Below are 18,414 nucleotides of genomic sequence, written 5' to 3'. Positions count from 1 at the left end.
GGGCCTAGGCCTTTGGGTCAGGGGTCTTCCTGCCCCTCGCAGACCCACGTTCCTGTCTCTGAGACCCGCAGGATGGTGGGTCCCGAAGTCATAGGGCCAGTAGTTCTCCTTCCTTTTATAGGAAGACTCCCCTGAGCCTATTTAATGACCTGGGAGATAGAGTGTGGGCATCCCACTCTTAGAAGCGTTCTGTGTGTAGGGAGTGAGAACAATTTCTGAGAAACTGGGAGAGGCTCATTCTGGGTTGGGGGGACCACAGCTCTATCCCAGATCCTGGGCATCCTGCCTGCTTGGCCTGGAATTGTTGCCCAGGGGTTTCAAGTCCCAGCAGAGAGGTGTCTGGTCCTAGGGTCCCCATATGGCAACCTCCACGGAGGGCAGGCAACACAGCACCTACTCAGCCTCAGGCATGTGGCCCCTACAGTGACCAGCGATGGGGGTGGCTGCCCCTGGCTCCAGTCAGGCGCTTCTTGGCATTGCTCTCTGCCACAGGGACGTAGGCACAGGGACAACATGTCCCACACAGTCAGATCTACCTTTATTGAAACGCTAAGAGAAGCACTGTTGTTCTAATACCTCTCAGAGGCCTGGCAGGGCTCGCAGGGGCTGGCACACCCTGAGGGCTGCTGTCGATGTAGAGTGTGCCAGGACCAAGCGTCCCACCAGGAGTGGCCAGTGCAGAGAGGCCCAAGACACACAGCACAACCCTGGGCTCCAGTTAGGTCTCCTGCCCCCAGAGGCCATGGTCTCAGGGACAGGCCCACAGGAGGTGGTGGCTTCAGGGAGCATCAGAGTGGAGATCTCTACCCATCTTGGTCAGACAGCCAGGGGACGGGACGTCCTGGGATGATTCTGGGGAAGCCAGACTGGGGTGCTGATGCCGAAGTGAGGGCTCGTCCTCCTGGAAGCAGACCCCAGTCAAGGTGGGGACAAGCCAGAGGGCTGACCCTGGGTGGGGATTCTCCAGCCCTGGGCTGCAGGGCAGCAGTGAGGGGGCAACTGGCCTGCTTGGAGTTCTCCAAGCCAGTGTGGCGGAGAGGCATGGGGCAGGTCCAGGCAGCTCACCGAGTCAGAGCCCATGTCAGCCGGGGCACTCTGGAAGTCAGCGTAGGCATCTTGGGAGCCATCCGGCAACCCCTCCTCACACTCAGTCAGGTAATCCGACTCATCTGGGCAGAGGGGTAGGCCATGTTGGTCTCCTCCCGAGGGCAGGAGCCATGCTGCAATGGTGCACGCCCTGCCGATGGCCAGCCAAGTCCAGGGCGGCTTGTGAGTCAAGGGTCTGGAGGGACACCGCCATCAGCACCCTCAGCTGTGTGGGCCCATGTCCTGGATGTCTAACTCACCGTCCACCACGGCCACCTTGGCGGGCTCAATGCGTGACACGATCTCAGCGAGGTCCGTGAAGGAGGCATTGGGGCAGGTGAGGACCTACAGGGCCGAGTGGACAGACACATCCAGCCAGAGGCACTGCTTGCTCCCTACGCCCCCTGACTGCCCAGTCCTGACTGCCCAGCCAGGCCTGCAGCCCTGGCCCCTCTGTGACCCTCTCTGGCCCTAGCTTGCTGAGGGTCCCCAGCCCCTGGAGTGGAATCAGGGGCATGGGAGATAGGCAGAGTCCCGAGAGAACCCCACCCAGACCACCACCCAGTGCAGAGGGGTTGGAGAGGGTCCCTGGGGCCGAGGCTAGGAGACAGCCCCCCAGGGCCTCTGACTTGGACTCTGTCTTCTGGCCCATTGGGGTGTGGCAGCACGAACAGTTAAAGGGGTGCTCTGCAGTGCTGCTGGCTGCAGGTAGCAATGCACCTCTCTCAGGTGGCTGGGAAGACAAGTCACAGGAGGGAGGGCAGGAGAAGGGTGCCCTTGGCACTCACATCAACCGCCTTCATCTTGCTCGTGCCCTGCCGGTCCTGCAGCATCTTCTCCAGAACACCACTCCGCTTCCAGATGTCAAACACTGTCCTTCCGTGCTGGTACCCCACCTCCTGCACACACAGCGGGGACCCCGGGGCTGGGTGCTGGTACCCCACCTCCTGCACACACAGCGGGGACCCCGGGGCTGGGTGCTGGTACCCCACCTCCTGCACACACAGCGGGGACCCTGGGGCTGGGTGCTGGTACCCCACCTCCTGCACACACAGCGGGGACCCCGGGGCTGGGTGCCGGTACCCCTGCCTCCTGTGTGCACAGCGGGGACCCCGGGGCTGGGAAAGAGAGGGGCCCTGTGCCCCCCGCGCACTCACACAGATCTCGGAGAACTTGCCGAAGTCCAGGGTGCTGTAGCTGTCGATGGGCGGGCGCAGGCACTCACAGTAGTCGCTGTTCCTCACCACCTCCAGCTGCCGCACGCAGCACACGTAGGCCAGGCGCGTCTGGATCTCTGCCATGTTCAGCACCTGCCACCATCACAGCCTCCTGCATCTCACTCCCTGGGTGCCTCCCCCCTCCCCACTCCCAGGGGAGACATAGCTCCTCCAGGCCTGCCCCTTTCCCAGAGCTGGTGCTGGACCCCGGGACAGGGGAGGAGGCACAGGGAGGCTGCAAGAAGCTGTCGAGTGCCTGGGCCTGCCACCGGCCAGGGCTGTGCCCCCACCTTGACCTTCGTGGCCAAGGGGTTCCAGCGCTTCCACAGCAGCCACCACCCGGACAGCGCGTCTCCATAGTTGGTGAGGTCCGTCTCGTCCCGGCTACCCACATCAATGGCGATGACCACCTTTGCCCCCATCGACCTGGCCACATCCGCTGGGGAGGAAGAGGCCCTGGCTACCACCTGGGGCAGGTTCACAGGGCCCCAGGTGGGGGCAGAGCCCTCCTAACAAGCCCTGAGCCCGCCGAGTCCAACAGGTGACAGGTGCGCCCGAGGGAGGGGCCTCCCCCACATCACACCTGACCCCTCGGGCTGTTAGTTCCAACTGTGGGCACAGATGGGAGGTAACTGCTCCCAACCTCTCCTTGGCCCTTGTTCCGAGCACCGCTGAGCTGACAAACAGAGCCATATGCTGGACTCACGGCGCCCGAGCGCGTGTGTGTTCTGTTCCGAGCCAGCCTGTAACTTCCCTGGGCAGGCTCCGAAGAAAACGTGCACCAGCCTCCAGGAGCGGAGGCGGTGGTGGCAGTACCTGGGAGGTTGTTGATGTAGCCCCCGTCCATCAGCAGGTGTCCATCTTTGGGGTCGCAGAGGGGGGGCATGTAGCCCGAGAGGGACATGCTGGCACGCACATACCTCCACAAGGAGCCTGGGGGGGGCCAGAGCGGTGGGGGCGCTGAGAAGCCTTTCCTGCCACTGCGTCCCTGCCCTGCTCCCTTGGCGCACAGCCTGGCTGCTGAGGTGTCCTGAAGCCTGCGCGTCCCACATCTGGTGAGGGCACTCGGCCTGGGCACACCTCCTAGACATCATCCTCCCAGAGGCCCAAAGAAAACCAGGTGTGCTCCGGGGTTTCTGCACACCCCAATGCTGGGCTCCACGCCAGTCTGTGCCAAAGCCTCCGGCCAGCCCTGCCACCCCCCACACCTCCAGAGCCACATTCAAGCAGCTCCAAAAACACTGCCCTGCAAGGGCCTCAGTGCCAGCCAGAGGTGAGCTTTCTCGTGTCCTCACTCGTGGTCTCACTAACCACCAAACACCCACGACCTGAGCGTGCCCCCATCTACGCCCCGAGACCTGAGCGTGCCCTCCATCTACGCCCCGAGACCTGAGCGTGCCCTCCATCTACGCCCCGAGATCTGAGCGTGCCCTCCATCTACGCCCCGAGATCTGAGCGTGCCCTCCATCTACGCCCCGAGATCTGAGCGTGCCCCCATCTACGCCCCGTGACCTGAGCGTGCCCCCATCTACGCCCCGAGACCTGAGCGTGCCCCCATCTACGCCCCGTGACCTGAGCGTGCCCCCATCTACGCCCCGAGACCTGAGCGTGCCCCCATCTATGCCCCGAGACCTGAGCGTGCCCCTGTCTATGCCCCATGATCTGAGCATGCCCTTCACTCTCTCCCCCACTCAGTTTCCCCAGCAGCCTGTCTCTGGTGTGCACAGCATGTCATCACTGCTCAGCTCTCTCTCGGGTGACCCTGGCGCAGCCCTGACTCACGGGGCTGCCAGGCTCCCCTCTGCCCTGAGTGGGGCCAGGCAGCGGGAGCCCCAGAGGGGGAGCAGGCAGGCGCTCACCATCTGTGTGGACCCTCATGGCAGAGGCTGAGATGTCGGTGGTGATGGTGAAGTAGGGGATCCACAGGTCCTGAGAGAGAGGACGGGGCTCAGAAGGGCCACCCTCCCTGGCAGCTAGGTGAGGGGTCGGGCGAGGGGACAGGAAGGTGCTGAGTGTGCAGCACAGGCCAGGCCGGGGCTCCCCAGCACAGCCACTGAGGCACCTCGATCTGCCGGTCCTGGAAGACGCTGCAGATGCTGCTGTTGAAGCCAGCCCCCGAGAACATGGAGGTGATGGGGTAGGTCAGGTCCAGCACAGTCTTCACCATCGAGGTCATGTCCTGAGTGGGAGGGCACAGTGAGGCCCCTGTGAGGAGGAGGAGGACGCACACCCCCTAGCTGGAGTCACAGCCTGGGTCACAGGCCGCAGGTGACCCCCCGGGACCCAGCGGGAGCCTGAATCCTGATGAGGAAGGAAGGATGCGGGCTGAGCACCGTGTCCCCTCTGGCCGCTGCTCTGGGAGGCTGTCCTTGGTGACTGGTGCAGCTGGGCCCCCTGTGGAGCAGCTGCGAGAATAGCAGGTTCAGGGAAGGGGTGTCTCTGGAACAGGGTCCTCAGGGCTTCTGTGCAGGACGACTCATTTCCTCTTCTTGTCAGAAAAAGGACGCAAACATTTTTAATCCCCCACTTCTGGTTTCAGTCTGAGGGGGCAGTGCAGCCCGCACCTCAGGGGACAGTGTAGCCGCACTTCAGGGGACAGTGCAGCTGCACCTCAGGGGACGGTGTGCTGCGCCCCCCCCCCCATGCCACAGCCCCGCTGCCCCAGCTGCGGCCCCCGTGCATTGTCCAGCCAGGTAGGAACTACATTATCTTGTCCCTGAGATGCTGGCATTTGGGGTTCTCACAGACCAGGGGAGAGACTGTGCTCCAGGGCTGCCTGGTTCTTAGAGACAGCGAAGGGCTCGCCCGGGGTGTCTCCTGCAAACTGACCCGAGCACTCCCTTATCAAAATCTCACACCAGGCCAACATTCCCCTGCCCAACTCACCCCAGGGCCAGGAACCAGATAACTGTCCTCCGCCCACCGGAATTATGCAGAGGAGCTGATCTGAAGCTGTCGGCCCTGCCTTTCCCCAGAAACCCCACAAGGGCTCTGGCCTGGGGCTCCCCTGTGGGTGGGCCATGCCTCTTGTTTCCAGGGGATCTGTGGGTAACACTGAGCTGTTTCTTTCTACCTCTCCATGTAGGCCTTGGTCACCTTCACAAATTGAGACCAACCACAGCCAACCCCCAGCACTGATGTGGTCACAGCCCAAGGGCTCCCCCTTCTTCTGACAAGCCAAACTCTGATCCTGGAGCCCCGTGGAACCGTGTGCAGGAGCCTGTGGTCCCAACGCCCTCCTGCCCCACAGCTCCAGGGGGACCAGCCCTGCACGCCAGAGACGGCAAAGGCCCCTCACCTCAGCCCACTGCTTGGCCCGGATCCGAATCTGGCTGTAGTTCCGCTCCTCGGCATACAGGGCGCCCATGAAGGCCCCGATGGAGGTCCCTCCGACCATGTCCACAGGGATGCCACACTCTGTGAGGGCTCGAATGACGCCAACCTGGGCGCAGCCTCTATGCAAACCAGGAGCAGAGAGCAGGCAGTAAGGGGGGTCCTGGCACACCCCCCAAGGGTTAGAGTGAGTGGGACACAGACAAGCCCCACAGGAACGGGAAAGCCAGAGTGGGGCTGCAGTGATCCCTCTGAGCCTCAGACCACTGTTACCAACTCTCACATGATGCCCACCACTCACAGAAATGACCAGGCATACGAGAGGACCACGTGACCACAGCCTGGAGGGAAAGAGACAATAAAAGTGGACCCAGAGGAACCAAGTAACAGATGAGGAACCAGGTAACAGACAGCGACAGGGGCTATAAAACGACTCTGCTTAAAAAGTCAAAAAGCCAAAAGGTGGAAGCAGTCTGAGTGCCCCTGGTGGACGGGTGAGTGAGAACAGTGCAGAGCAGCCACACAAGAGGAGGTCTTTCTGCCACAAACAGGGAGCAGGAACGAGACTCCAGCCCAGGCTACAAATGGATGAACCTCGAAGACCCAATTTTTTTTTTTTTTTTTTTTTTTTTACAGAGACAGAGAGAGTCAGAGAGAGGGACAGACAGACAGGAACAGAGAGAGATGATAAGCATCAATCATTAGTTTTTCGTTGCGCATTGCAACACCTTAGTTCATTGATTGCTTTCTCATATGTGCCTTGACCATGGGGCTACAGCAGACCGAGTAACCCCTTGCTTGAGCCAGCGACCTTGGGTCAAAGCTGGTGAGCTTTTGCTCAAATCAGATGAGCCTGCGCTCAAGCTGGCGACCTCGGGGTCTGGAACCTGGTTCCTTCCACATCCCAGTCCGATGCTCTATCCACTGCGCCACCGCCTGGTCAGGCGAAGACCCTATGTTAAGTGAAAGAAGCCAGTCCCAGACGGACGAGTCCTGTGGGTTCCACTCTATGAAGTGCCCAGAGGAGTCAGATCCAGAGACAGAGAGTGGATGGTGGAGGCCGGGCTGGGGACGGGCGTGACTGTTTAATGGGGCGGAGAGTCAGTGTGGGAGGAGGAGAAAAGTCCAGGGGACGGAGGCGGCGACTGCACACAGTGTGAATGCACCTAACACCCAATGCCACTGAACTGCAAGCTCAGACGCAGTTAAAGTGTTAAATTTTATGGTATGCATATTTAACACAAATTTAAAATTTATAATTTTGACAAATTGGAAACTATAAAGTCAAACTGAAAGGAAACTTTAGAAGTGAAAACTGAAGAAGTAAATGAATGGATTTAACAGGTTAGATATGCCAAAGAGAAACAGTGAAATAAAGACAGGTTAGAAGAGCCTGACCAGGTGGTGGTGCAGTGGATAGAACATGGGACTGGGATGCACAGGACCCAGGTTCAAAACCCCAAGCTCGCTGGCTTTGAGCACAGGCTCACCAGCTTGAGTGCAGAGTCACTGGCTTGAGTGTCAGATCATAGACATGACCCCATGGTTGCTGGCTTGAAGCCCAAGGTCGCTGGCTTGAGCAAGGGGTCACTCGCTCTGCTGGAGCCCCCCAGTCAAGGCACATATGAGAAAGTAATCAATGAACAACTAAGGTGCTGCAGCGAAGAATTGATGCTTCTCATCTCTCTCCCTTCCTGTCTGTCTGTCCCTATTCGTCTCTTTCCCTGTCTCTCTTGCTAAAAAAATAAAGAAAATAGTGACTCATAGCACATCAAAGGATGGAATATGTAAAAAATATATATGTAGTGACAGAGACAGAGAGAGAAACTCAGAAAGCTTCTGGAGAGAAACAGAATGTCCCTGTGACCTTGGGAGAAGCGAGAGCTCTACTAGCACCAGGACAACCGTAAAGAAAATGGAAAATCATTCTTCATCAAAATTAAGAACTCAATCAAAAAATGCCATTAAGAAAATGAGAAGTCAGACATAATATTAGCAATAAATGTATCTGCAAAGGCTTGTATTCAGACTATATAAATAACTCCTTTTACTCAATAAAAGAGAAATCCCTGTTGAACACGAGTCGAGACCGTAAATGAAACTTTACAAAAGAAGACGCAGGGTGGCCAACAAGCAGGTGGCGTCACCGGCCCTCAGGGAGCTGCAGTCAGAATTGTGAGGAGACACCGCAGCTCACCCAGTGAAATGGCTACCATAAAATACCGACAATACCAGGGCTGGCAAAACTGTGAGCAGATGCTGCTCGTGGGCTGTAAGACGGTACAACTGCCCCACGACCAGGTGACTCCACGGAACAGTTCTTTTCCTCTGGACCCAGTGTCCACAGGCAGGAGAACACAGCCTAGGACTCCGCAGTACCGATGTGGTCCAGAGCAGACACAGGCCAGCAGCAGGAACCTGAGCCAGAAATTTCGACCTTGGTGATGTTCTCAGAGAGAGAGTCAACACTGCACCAGGGCAACAGAGAGAGAGAACTCTGGGAAGCCCTCAGCCTTAGAAATACCTGCACAGAGAAGGTCAGTCGGAAGATACACTTCAGATAAATCACCCAGAAAGTGGAACAAAAGGGCAGAAAGGATCTAGCGAAGAGGACCCGTGGGGGAGTGACCACCAGAAGCCCCAGGGGGGAGAACAGTGGGAGGGGGAGAAGCCCCCAGGGCAGAGAAAGAGAGATGGAGAACAGCCCCAGCCTTCACAGTGCTCTCAGAACAAGATTTCCAGGGAAACTCTGTGAGTAACAGCAACACTGACTTCTCACCCCAACACGGGGCTGAACCGATGATGGGGCCACCTAACACTTCTCAGGGAAGGTTCCTCCACCATCAACCCCACACCCCACGGTCACTACAATGAGGACGGTTCCTGCTGCTCATGGTCCTGAAACTTTGGCCTCCCATGCATCTTCTCTGAAGGAAATTTCTAGAGTATGTACTCTACTAAAATCAGTTAAACTCAGGAGAGACGAAGGCACTTCCCAAGATGACGGTGAAGGGAAATCCCAAGGCAACGCCCAGCGGCTGAACTGGAAAGCATCTGGCAGGGCCGAGAGCGGGTGGACGGGCGGGCCCAGGTCAGCGGAGATGACCCTGTGGTCTGAACCCACGAGAGGGCCGATGCTCCCAGCATGGGGGCGCTGAATAATGACGCCCAGGAAACTGAGCAAATGACAACTGAATCAGTGATGAACTCCAAGGAAGGAAATAGTCACGTGGTAACAATGCAAACCACAAGTGCTGGCTTCAGTGGGAACCACACTGGGACTGTGAGTGGCGAGGAGGACGAGCTGACAGAAGATGGATGGATGGTAGATGGACAGACGATGGATGGCTGGTGGACAGATGACTGATAAATGGACACATGGGTGGATGATGGATGACAGACAGGCGGCAGACACGCACAGAATGTGTAAGGGACAGGTTAGGACCTCAGTAATGTAAGCCTAGGAAAACAAAAACTGTAGAACAGGAGTACAGCTTAGAAACATGGATGAGCAGACAGCTGGAAAACAGATGGAAGTGGACATCGCCCGGCTATCAGTGGATTTTGGCAGGATAGGCAGATGACTGCTATTTTGTGTTATATAAATACCCCAGGGCCTTAGAGAATGGCTAGATGGCTTTTAAGCTAAGTATGACTTTGATTAAAACTAAGTTTTCATTAAAAAGGCTGCTGAGCCCTGGCCGGTTGGCTCAGCGGTAGAACGTCGGCCTAGCGTGCGGAGGACCCGGGTTCGATTTCCGGCCAGGGCACATAGGAGAGGTGCCCATTTGCTTCTCCACCCCTCCGCCGCACCTTCCTCTCTGTCTCTCTCTACCCCTCCCACAGCCAAGGCTCCATTGGAGCAAAGATGGCCCGGGCGCTGGGGATGGCTCCTTGGCCTCTGCCCCAGGTGCTAGAGTGGCTCTGGTCGCGACATGGTGACGCCCAGGATGGGCAGAGCGTCGCCCCCTGGTGGGCATGCCGGGTAGATTCCGGTCGGGTGCATGCGGGAGTCTGTCTGACTGTCTCTCCCTGTTTCCAGCTTCAGAAAAAAAAAAAAAAAAAAGGCTGCTGATTAAGCCCTCCTAAGATGGCAACCAGGTCCAGGTCTGGGCCAGCTGCTCCTGGCCCCCCGGGGCCTCGACCAGCTGCGACCTCGGGCACATCGCTTGGTAGTCCAGGCCCACTGGCTCAGCTTCCAAGTCAAAGTGTGGCCCTGGGTAATGCTCAGGGTCATCAGAGAAGAGTGACACACTCCACATTCATCGCCCGGCCAGGTGACCTGGGGTTGAAGGGGGTGGGGAGGGGCCACCACCTGCAGAGCACTCCACCCAGAGGGCACGGTGCTCCAGGCAGTGATGCGTGCTGTGAAGGGGCACAGGGTGAGCAGCGGTGGGCCCTCTGAACCCACCCCACCTTCCTGTCTGTAATGACCGCAAGCCTCAGCCTCCCATTTGGTGACGTCAGTTAGAGGAGCAGTTTTGAGGCATTATTTTCTAGTCATTCTTTCTAAAGAAGAGGGTTTGAGCCCTCCCTGGCCTGTCAGCTGGAAGCACCTCTCTAACTATAATTAGACTCGGAGGAAAACGGCTGGGCATGAGCACAGGCCTGACTCCAGAGTCAGAAGACATCTTGGCAGAGTGCCTCCCACCACGATGCCTGCGATGGGCTGTGCTTCTGGCCCCTCCCTTCACCAGGTCACTGGGAAAGGGATGTCCTTGGGGCACCTTCACCTGGGGAGAGGTGCACAGCACTGTCAGAGGGCCAGGACTCGGGACGCATCTCCCAGGAGGCAGCACCGGTTAGCTGGCCCAGAGACAACCTGAGTACCTCACTTGGCAGCAGTGCTGATGTCCACTGCAGGGCGCCCCAGCCCTGGACCCAGCCCGCGGGCACAGGTGCTGTGGGAGGTGCCACTCTGCCCTCTGGTTCACCAGAAGATTGCTGAACACTCCCCGTCACACTCCCCTCACAATGTCCTCAGCTCCATTTCTGTTCCAAGTATACTTCTCTTAAAGTGCAGAATGATACTTGGGTGGAAGTTACTTGGTTTGAAAGCCCTCTAAGGAACTCACTGGCCCAAAGAACTGAAGGAGGCTTCAGTAGGCCGTGAGCAGATCAGACCATATCTCTACACAATGTGGGTTAAAATGGGAAGACTTAGCGAAGCCCAGGAAAGGCCCACAGGGACAGAGCAGTTTCCAGAAGCCACACGAATGTCCGCACTGGCAGCAGTCAACCTGTGGGAGGCACTGCTAGGCCATATGTTCTGGGCCTGCCTTGGGGACGTCCCTGAGCTCATCAGCACACACCTTTAGCTGTGCGTGGGAAAGGGCTGGACTCACCTTGCTCCACCTCCTCCAAGCACCAGGGCGATGGCGTTTCCGGTCAGCACCCGTGCCAGGCGGGAGAAATCCGAGTGCCGGTCTGGGGGTTTCTGGAAGAGCCGCTCATACATCTCCACCTGAGAGAGGGCAAGAGAATGGGGGGCTGGCTCCTCGCCTGACCAGAAGCTCGGTCCAGGAGCACAGGCTCTGGTCTGCTACCCGTCCTGTCAGCACCTCGGAAGGGCCCCAGAGCCCCAGACAGCTGCCCTCAAAGGGACATGAGATCACACCCCAGCTAAAACCCCACCAGCCCTGAGGGTGAGGGTGCTCTGGACATGGACTGTGGAGTGGATGCAGCTGTCAGGACGCTGTCCACCAACGGGGAGCCAGGCAGGCTAAGACACGTGGGCAGCCTCTGTGCTCCCCCACTGCCCAGCCCCTAAGTCTGAGGACACTCCAAAAGGCACGTGCCTCTGCCTGAAGCAGGAGGCTACACTGACCTGAGGCCACAAGACCCTCTGGAATCTCAGGCTCATCCCAACTCCCGGGCCCCACCTGCCTGGCTAGCACAGCAGCACCCTGTGTCCCCAAGAACCCCAGAGAGGGAGCTCTACAGGGCTCCTGTCGGTGCAGGCGCACAGGGAGACAAGCACCCTCACCAGCTTGGGCAGGCTCCTCTTGGAGAAGACGCGGCGTGGGCAGCACAGGTGCAGGTGGCCTGAGCACCAGCTGCGCATGTTGAGCCACTCCACGGTGCGCGCTGGCGCAGGGCCCTCCTCCCGGTGCAGCAGGACCAGCTGCTTCTGGGCGCGCACGGCTGTGCTCTCCAGCATCCGCTCCAGCTGAGGGCAGCAGAGCCTGTGTCAGGGGAGCCTGAAGGCCAGGGTGGGGCTGTCCACAGAGGTCCCATGGTGGACGCTGCGGTGCTGCTGTACTGACCAGATGGCACCCTGGTTCTGTAAACCAGCTGGGCTGTGGAGCCCTCTTTCCCCAGCTGTGAGGCTGTGACCAGGTCCCCCCCAGCCCCCATGCATGGGGACACCTCCTGGAACATGGCTTCTGTAACACACACTGAGATCTTCTCAGACAATGAATTTTGCAAACACTCCCTTGCAGAACAGGGACAAGCATCACAGAAGAGGGACTTCAAGCGGCCCCAGGATCAGGGGCAGAAGCTCGAGATGAAAACAGTGACAGGACAGGGGAGGAAGCGGACAGAAGACACCAGCTGACGGAATGATGAACATCCACTTCACACCAAGGTGCATGCCCTTTGGTCCAGGTGAGCCCGTTATAGGAAATAAAGTCCCAGTCTAGGGACTGGGGATAGATGGGTGGGAGGGACTCACAAGTGGTGATTTAAAAATGATAAAAAATAGAGTACTGTTTATTTACATAGAAGCTGCCCCTGTAAAAGAGAGCTGCATTCACACACAGTAAAAGTGTGAAATTCGGACAGAGGCTCCCACTTCAATAGAGGCTGTGTGTGTGTGGGGGGGGGGACGGACCGCTATGCTTTGTGCTAAAACCACCACCAGAAGTAAATATCTGGGCATTAGCTCTTATTGCCCATCTTTTCCGAGTTCCTGAAAGATGTTATTGAAAGGAAAAGAGCAACAGAGGGTCCTGAGCAGAGTAGCCTCCCAGCCGGGACTCCCCTATGCACCTGCAGCACTGGGACTTAAGCCACAGTTCCAGCCCCAGCCCCAGCCGCGCCTATTGCCCGCTCCGCAAGCCGAAACCCCGCCCACCAGCTGAAGTCCCGCCCCAACCCCAACGGAAGCCCCACCCTTTCCCCGCCCACCCTGCCGAAGCCCCGCCCCAAACTGGCCCTCACCTCTAGTCCGCCCACTCCATCAAAAAGCCCCGCCCCATGATGCCTGGCCTCACCCACTGACCGCTCCATCCGCTGAAGCCCCACCCACTGCCCCGCCCACTGCCGCGGGGACTCCCCTCACGAACCTCGCCCACCGTGGGCTCCTGCTCGCCCAGGCCCACAATGAGGATGCAGTCCGCCTGCCGGATGCAGCGCTGGGTCCAGGGCGTTAGCGTGCTGTCTGCCTGGTACAACACAATCCGGTGGATGTCCTCCTGCTGCCCCAACCAGCTGGACAGCCGGTACTCATGGATACTAGAAGGCACAGACATGGGGTGGAGGGTGTCAACATGGGGGAATGCGGACATGTGGGGTGAAGACAAAGGGGCTGAAGACGTAGAAGTAGCAGACATGGTGGGCTGACGAGAGAGTAGACATGGGGAACAGACATGAAAGGCATACACAGGGAGGCAGAACTGGGGGCTCAGACACCAGGGCCCACATAAACACAGGGCTTTATTTTTTTTTTAGTGCGCGCGCATGAGAGAGACAGGAACATTGATCTATTTCTATATGTGAAGGCATACACAGGGAGGCAGAACTGGGGGCTCAGACACCAGGGCCCACATAAACACAGGGCTTTATTTTTTTTTTAGTGCGCGCGCATGAGAGAGACAGGAACATTGATCTATTTCTATATGTGAAGGCATACACAGGGAGGCAGAACTGGGGGCTCAGACACCAGGGCCCACATAAACACAGGGCTTTATTTTTTTTTTAGTGCGCGCGCATGAGAGAGACAGGAACATTGATCTATTTCTATATGTGCCCTGACCGGGGATCAAACCCTGCAACCTGTAAGTTTCAGGACAATGCTCTAGCCGACTGAGCTAACCGGCCAGGGCCAGGGCACATTTCAAGGCTGTGTGTGGAGCTGCTGAGAGCAGGAAGCCAGGCTGTTTCCTATGTGCAGGCTGACGCACCTGTCCAGAGCAGCAGAGCCAAGGCGCTGTTTTATGTTGTCACTGGTCAGCAGCAGGACGGGGCCTGAAAACAGAACCACAGGTGATAGTAAACTGCCCTGGCAGCTGACCTCCAAGGACAGCAAGGCCCATCCACAGGTGTAGCCACAGGGCAGTGGGCAAGACACCCAGCCCCTCTCCAGAGGTCTGTTCTTCCTGAAAGCCGTGAAAAAAACCTTGCCCTCTTATTTTATTATTTTGTGTGTGTGTGTGTGTATGACAGACAGTCAGACACAGGGACAGACAGGAAGGGAGAGAGATGAGAAGCATCAGTTCTTCATTGTGGCACCTTGGTTGTTCATTGATTGTTTTCTCATGTGTGCCTTGACGGGGGGAGGGGGAGCGGTGAGGGCCACAGCAGACAGAGTGACTCCTTGCTCGAGCCAGTGACCTTGGGCTCAAGCTGGTGAGCCTTGCTCAAACCAGATGAGCCCCTGCTCAAGCTGGCGACGTCAGGATCTCAAACCTGGGTCCTCCACACCCCAGTCCGACGCTTGAGCCACCGCCACCGCCTGGTCAGGCAGCCTTGCCCTCTTAATGAGGAAGTGCCTGTGGCCTGTGGGGAGCCTCTGGGCTGCTGAGTCGGCATGGTGAGAAGTGGGTGCTGAGCCCCTGGAGCAAGGAGGACTGCACCAGCTCAGGGTCTCCTCAGGGACAGGGACAGGGGGCTTGTCTGAACCTCAGTCTCCTCCTCACACTAAGGAGTCCAGGCTCTGCAGCACTGAGACTGTGTGTGTGTGTGCTGGGGCCAGGGGAAGCATACGCTTGTAAAATGCACGGTAATTTCCCAGACCCAGATCAGTGAGGCTGGCTTGACCCCAATGTGGTGTAGCTCACCACGGCTGAGATGCACAACTTCTCACATTTATGTATGTCTCTGAATTCAGCGAGCATCCCCCATCTACGGTGCCTTAGAGCCACTGTCCACAGACAAGGTTATCAGGCCCACTCAACCAGGAAGGCCAGAGTCAGAATCAGCAGAAAGGCTGCTCGCGCTGCTCGGGACAGAAGCCGGGACAGCGCACAGTCTCAGGCTGCCAAGGATCAGCCCCAGGACCCAGGCTGAACAGGACGCCAAGTCTGACACCGCAGCAGGTGCGCTGGACACTGAGGGCTTCCTTCTTAGCCTGCACTTATGGCAGACCTCCCAAGGGCATCTGACTAAAAGGTGAGAGATAAGAAACTGCCCACATACAGGTGTGCCTACAGTGACAGCCCCAAGGAGGTGGGCTCTCTGGTCTGACCTGTGTGCACCTGCAGCTGACTCGAAGGGCGAGACCCTGCTGATGCGGGAAAGCACCTCCAGGAGAGGCTGGGAGGGCGCTGGTCCTGTTGGGGGGCGGGCTGCGCCAAGAGCAGCCACAGTTCACGTCAGTCATCCCCATGGGCAGGCCCTCCTGGACACTGCAGGGACACATTGTGTCCAGGAGACCCTCAGGGGAGCCCAGGCTGGGTCCTACCTGCCCTGTGGTACTCGTTTCTTGGATTTGGGGGCTCTCAGGGGCCCTCAGGGAAGTGTGGAGCCCCCAAAGGTGGTGCTCTGGCTCCCATGGCATGTTCTGCAGCTCCTGCTAATCAGGAATGTGGTGACTGCGCTCACCTGTGGGAGGGGTCTGCATGAGGCCCAGGTAGTGGGCAGCTCAGGGACGGGGGTGGGGGAGACCCCCACTGACACAGGCACAGTCACTGCCAGGCAGCTGCTTTCCCAAACTCTGGGAGCCAGGGGAAAAGGGGCAGCACCTTCGTGTGCTGGCAGAAAGGGGCGACCAGCCTGCCTACGTCTTCGTGCAGCAAAAGCACCCTGCAGAAGTGAAGGTCACCTACACAAGTATGGTCACCCGCCTTTCAGCAGCGGTGTCCCAGCAATGCAGTGGGCAGAGCTGACTCAGTCTTTTAAAATGAGGGTTCTGGGTCAGCTGAAGACCCCAAGAGACAAAATAAATCTTGATTCTACCTCATCATAACCAAAATCAATCCCAGAAGAACTGTGTTAGAATATCTTCATGATTTGGGGGCAAGATGAAATTCCTTAAGTCAAATGTAAAAGTCAGTAACAATGTAGGAAACAACTGATAAATTTTAGAATTTAAAATAGATTTCTAGCCTGACCAGGCGGTGGCGCAGTGGATAGAGCGTCAGACTGGGATGCGGAAGACCCCGGTTTGAGACCCCGAGGTCACCAGCTTGAGCGAGGGCTCATCTGGTTTGAGCAAAAGCTCACCAGCTTGAGCCCAAGGTCGCTGGCTCGAGCAAGGGGTTACTCGGTCTGCTGAAAGCCCACGGTCATGGCACATATGAGAAAGCAATCAATGAACAATTAAGGTGTTGCAATGCACAACGAAAAACTAATGACTGATGCTTCTCATCTCTCCGTTCCTGTCTGTCTGTCCCTGTCTATCCCTCTCTCTGACTCGCTCTCTGTCTCTGTTAAAATAAATAAATAAAATTAAAAAAATAAATAAATAAAATAGATTTCTAAAATTCTTAATTCTACTTTAGAATTAATAACTTCTGTTTGTCAGAGCCGCATGATGAAGACAGAGGTGCTGGCTGCGGGTGGATTTGTGGACCGTGGAACAGGACAGTGAGCCGGAGTAAACCTTGTGTTTATTGGATGGTTTTTGACAAGAGGACTGAGAGTGCTCCGTGGGGAGAGGGCAGTCCTTCCACTGGACATCTACACACAAAAGAAAATTAACCACTACCTTAATGTCACGCTTTATACAAAAATTAGCTCCAAAACAGATCATAGATTTTTTTTTTTTTGTATTTTTCTGAAGCTGGAAACGGGGAGAGACAGTCAGACAGACTCCCGCATGCGCCCGACCGGGATCCACCTGGCACGCCCACCAGGGGCGATGCTCTGCCCACCAGGGGGCGATGCTCTGCCCCTCCGGGGCGTCGCTCTGTTGCGACCAGAGCCACTCTAGCGCCTGGGGCAGAGGCCAAAAAGCCATCCCCAGCGCCCGGGCCATCTTTGCTCCAATGGAGCCTTGGCTGCGGGAGGGGAAGAGAGAGACAGAGAGGAAGGAGAGGGGGGAGGGGTGGAGAAGCAGATGGGTGCTTCTCCTGTGTGCCCTGGCCGGGAATCGAACCCGGGACTTCTGCACACCAGGCCGACACTCTACCACTGAGCCAACCAGCCAGGGCTAGATCATAGATTTAAATGTGAAAAAACACAGGAGAAAACCGGGGCCCTAGAACTCGGTGAAGAAAAAAAACACTGAAAGCATGATCCATAAGAGAAAAAAATCAATAAACTGAACTTCATCAAAATGTCAAGGTCTTGCCCGTGAAAGACTGTTAGGAGGACAAGACAAGCTGGAGACTGGGACATGCACTTGTGAAGCACACGCCCACGAAGAACTGGCGTCTAGACTGGAGAAAGGATCTGAATACTCAACAGGGAGAAGACAGACCACTCAGTCAGAAACCAAGCACAAACCTGAGGGAGCTTTCAGCAGAGAGGAGGCCCCGGGGCCAGCAAGGGTGGGAGAGACACAGTGCGCCCCCCCACCCAGACCTCGTGCTCTGCCACAGTCAGAGCAGCGACCACCCAGGGGTGGATGGGCAGGAGAGACAAAGCCACTGCCACATGGCTGCAGGGACAGTAAGAGGGGGCAGCCACCGCAGGACACAGCGGGCAGATGTTATAAACTGAACCTACATGCCCCACATTTCCTGCTCTCCTGGACATCAACCCTGGGAATGTAGAAACCTACATGCACACAAAACCCTTCACACGCATGTCACAGAACCCCAGACTGGACACCACTCCAGCCCCTTGTAGGGTCCAGAAGTGTGCGTATCCTGACAGCCGCCATTCCTCAGCAGTGACAGGGACACCACTGCTGCGGAGTGTCATTCTTGAGTCGAGAAAACCCATTTCAAAAGGCCCTGCACTGTCGACCTGTGCTGGTGACACTCTTGGGCAGGGAGGGCAGTTTCCCGGCTGCCAGCGTCCAGGTGCCGGGCAGGGGCAGCTCTGGAGAGGCTGCAGGATCTCAACAGAGCTGGGCAGTGCTGCTACAGGAGCCTGTGACAGAGTCAGACTGGCAGAGGGCACACACGCACACACGTGTGCGCACACACCCACACACATGGAAACCAGTGACATCTGAAGAACACATATAAAGCGTACAAATGTCAGGCTCTTGGTCCTATTGCTGCAGTTATATAACCTGGGGATGGGTACCTGGCTCTCTCCACTATTTTGCAATTTCCTGTGAATCTATAATTATTTCAAAATACGTTGTTTTTTTTAAAGAGTGAATAAGCTTTCGTGAAGAACACACATCAACTGTGCCAAGCACAGATGCTTCTGGATGCTCTCGGAACAACTTGACCAACAGCGACGACAAAGGAGAATTTCTACATCTGGAATATTTGCTATAAAACGAAGATCAAGACTAAGCACAAGTAATGTTTTCTGGGTTTTAACATTTCATTTTGAGAATGACTTTTAAATATTAAATATTGATAGCAGTATCTTTCAATTTTATAAATCCTTTTTTTTATTTGGCATTTATTCAATGCTTTCTGTTACCAAATGTCTACCAGGGAGAGAGCATTTTCACAGGTATTAAAATATTTCTCGATAGGAAGAGAATGTT

General features: G+C 56.7%; 1 protein-coding gene across 3 annotated transcripts in view; it reads right to left on the bottom strand.

Moving 5' to 3' along the window:
* Positions 1–516: 516 nt before the first annotated feature.
* PNPLA7 (patatin like phospholipase domain containing 7) overlaps positions 517–18,414 on the bottom strand; it is a 69,782-nt gene continuing 51,884 nt past the window's right edge. For all 3 annotated transcript variants that reach the window (XM_066255594.1, XM_066255596.1, XM_066255595.1), the window contains 14 exons: positions 13,763–13,826; positions 12,926–13,094; positions 11,623–11,805; positions 10,982–11,100; positions 5,602–5,758; positions 4,366–4,482; positions 4,163–4,232; positions 3,120–3,236; positions 2,594–2,742; positions 2,244–2,396; positions 1,875–1,985; positions 1,347–1,431; positions 1,066–1,169; positions 517–901 (listed from right to left, as the gene is read on the bottom strand). In XM_066255594.1, the coding sequence (XP_066111691.1) occupies positions 779–901; positions 1,066–1,169; positions 1,347–1,431; positions 1,875–1,985; positions 2,244–2,396; positions 2,594–2,742; positions 3,120–3,236; positions 4,163–4,232; positions 4,366–4,482; positions 5,602–5,758; positions 10,982–11,100; positions 11,623–11,805; positions 12,926–13,094; positions 13,763–13,826 (1,721 nt within the window). In that variant the 3' untranslated portion in view covers positions 517–778. The remainder of the gene's footprint in view (positions 902–1,065; positions 1,170–1,346; positions 1,432–1,874; positions 1,986–2,243; positions 2,397–2,593; positions 2,743–3,119; positions 3,237–4,162; positions 4,233–4,365; positions 4,483–5,601; positions 5,759–10,981; positions 11,101–11,622; positions 11,806–12,925; positions 13,095–13,762; positions 13,827–18,414) is intronic.

The sequence above is a fragment of the Saccopteryx bilineata genome, chromosome 2, assembly GCF_036850765.1.
Source record: "Saccopteryx bilineata isolate mSacBil1 chromosome 2, mSacBil1_pri_phased_curated, whole genome shotgun sequence".
In the NCBI taxonomy this organism is placed as follows: Eukaryota; Metazoa; Chordata; class Mammalia; order Chiroptera; family Emballonuridae; genus Saccopteryx; species Saccopteryx bilineata.
Note: the sequence above shows the minus strand (reverse complement) of the source record. Positions and strands in the feature narration are given on the sequence as shown.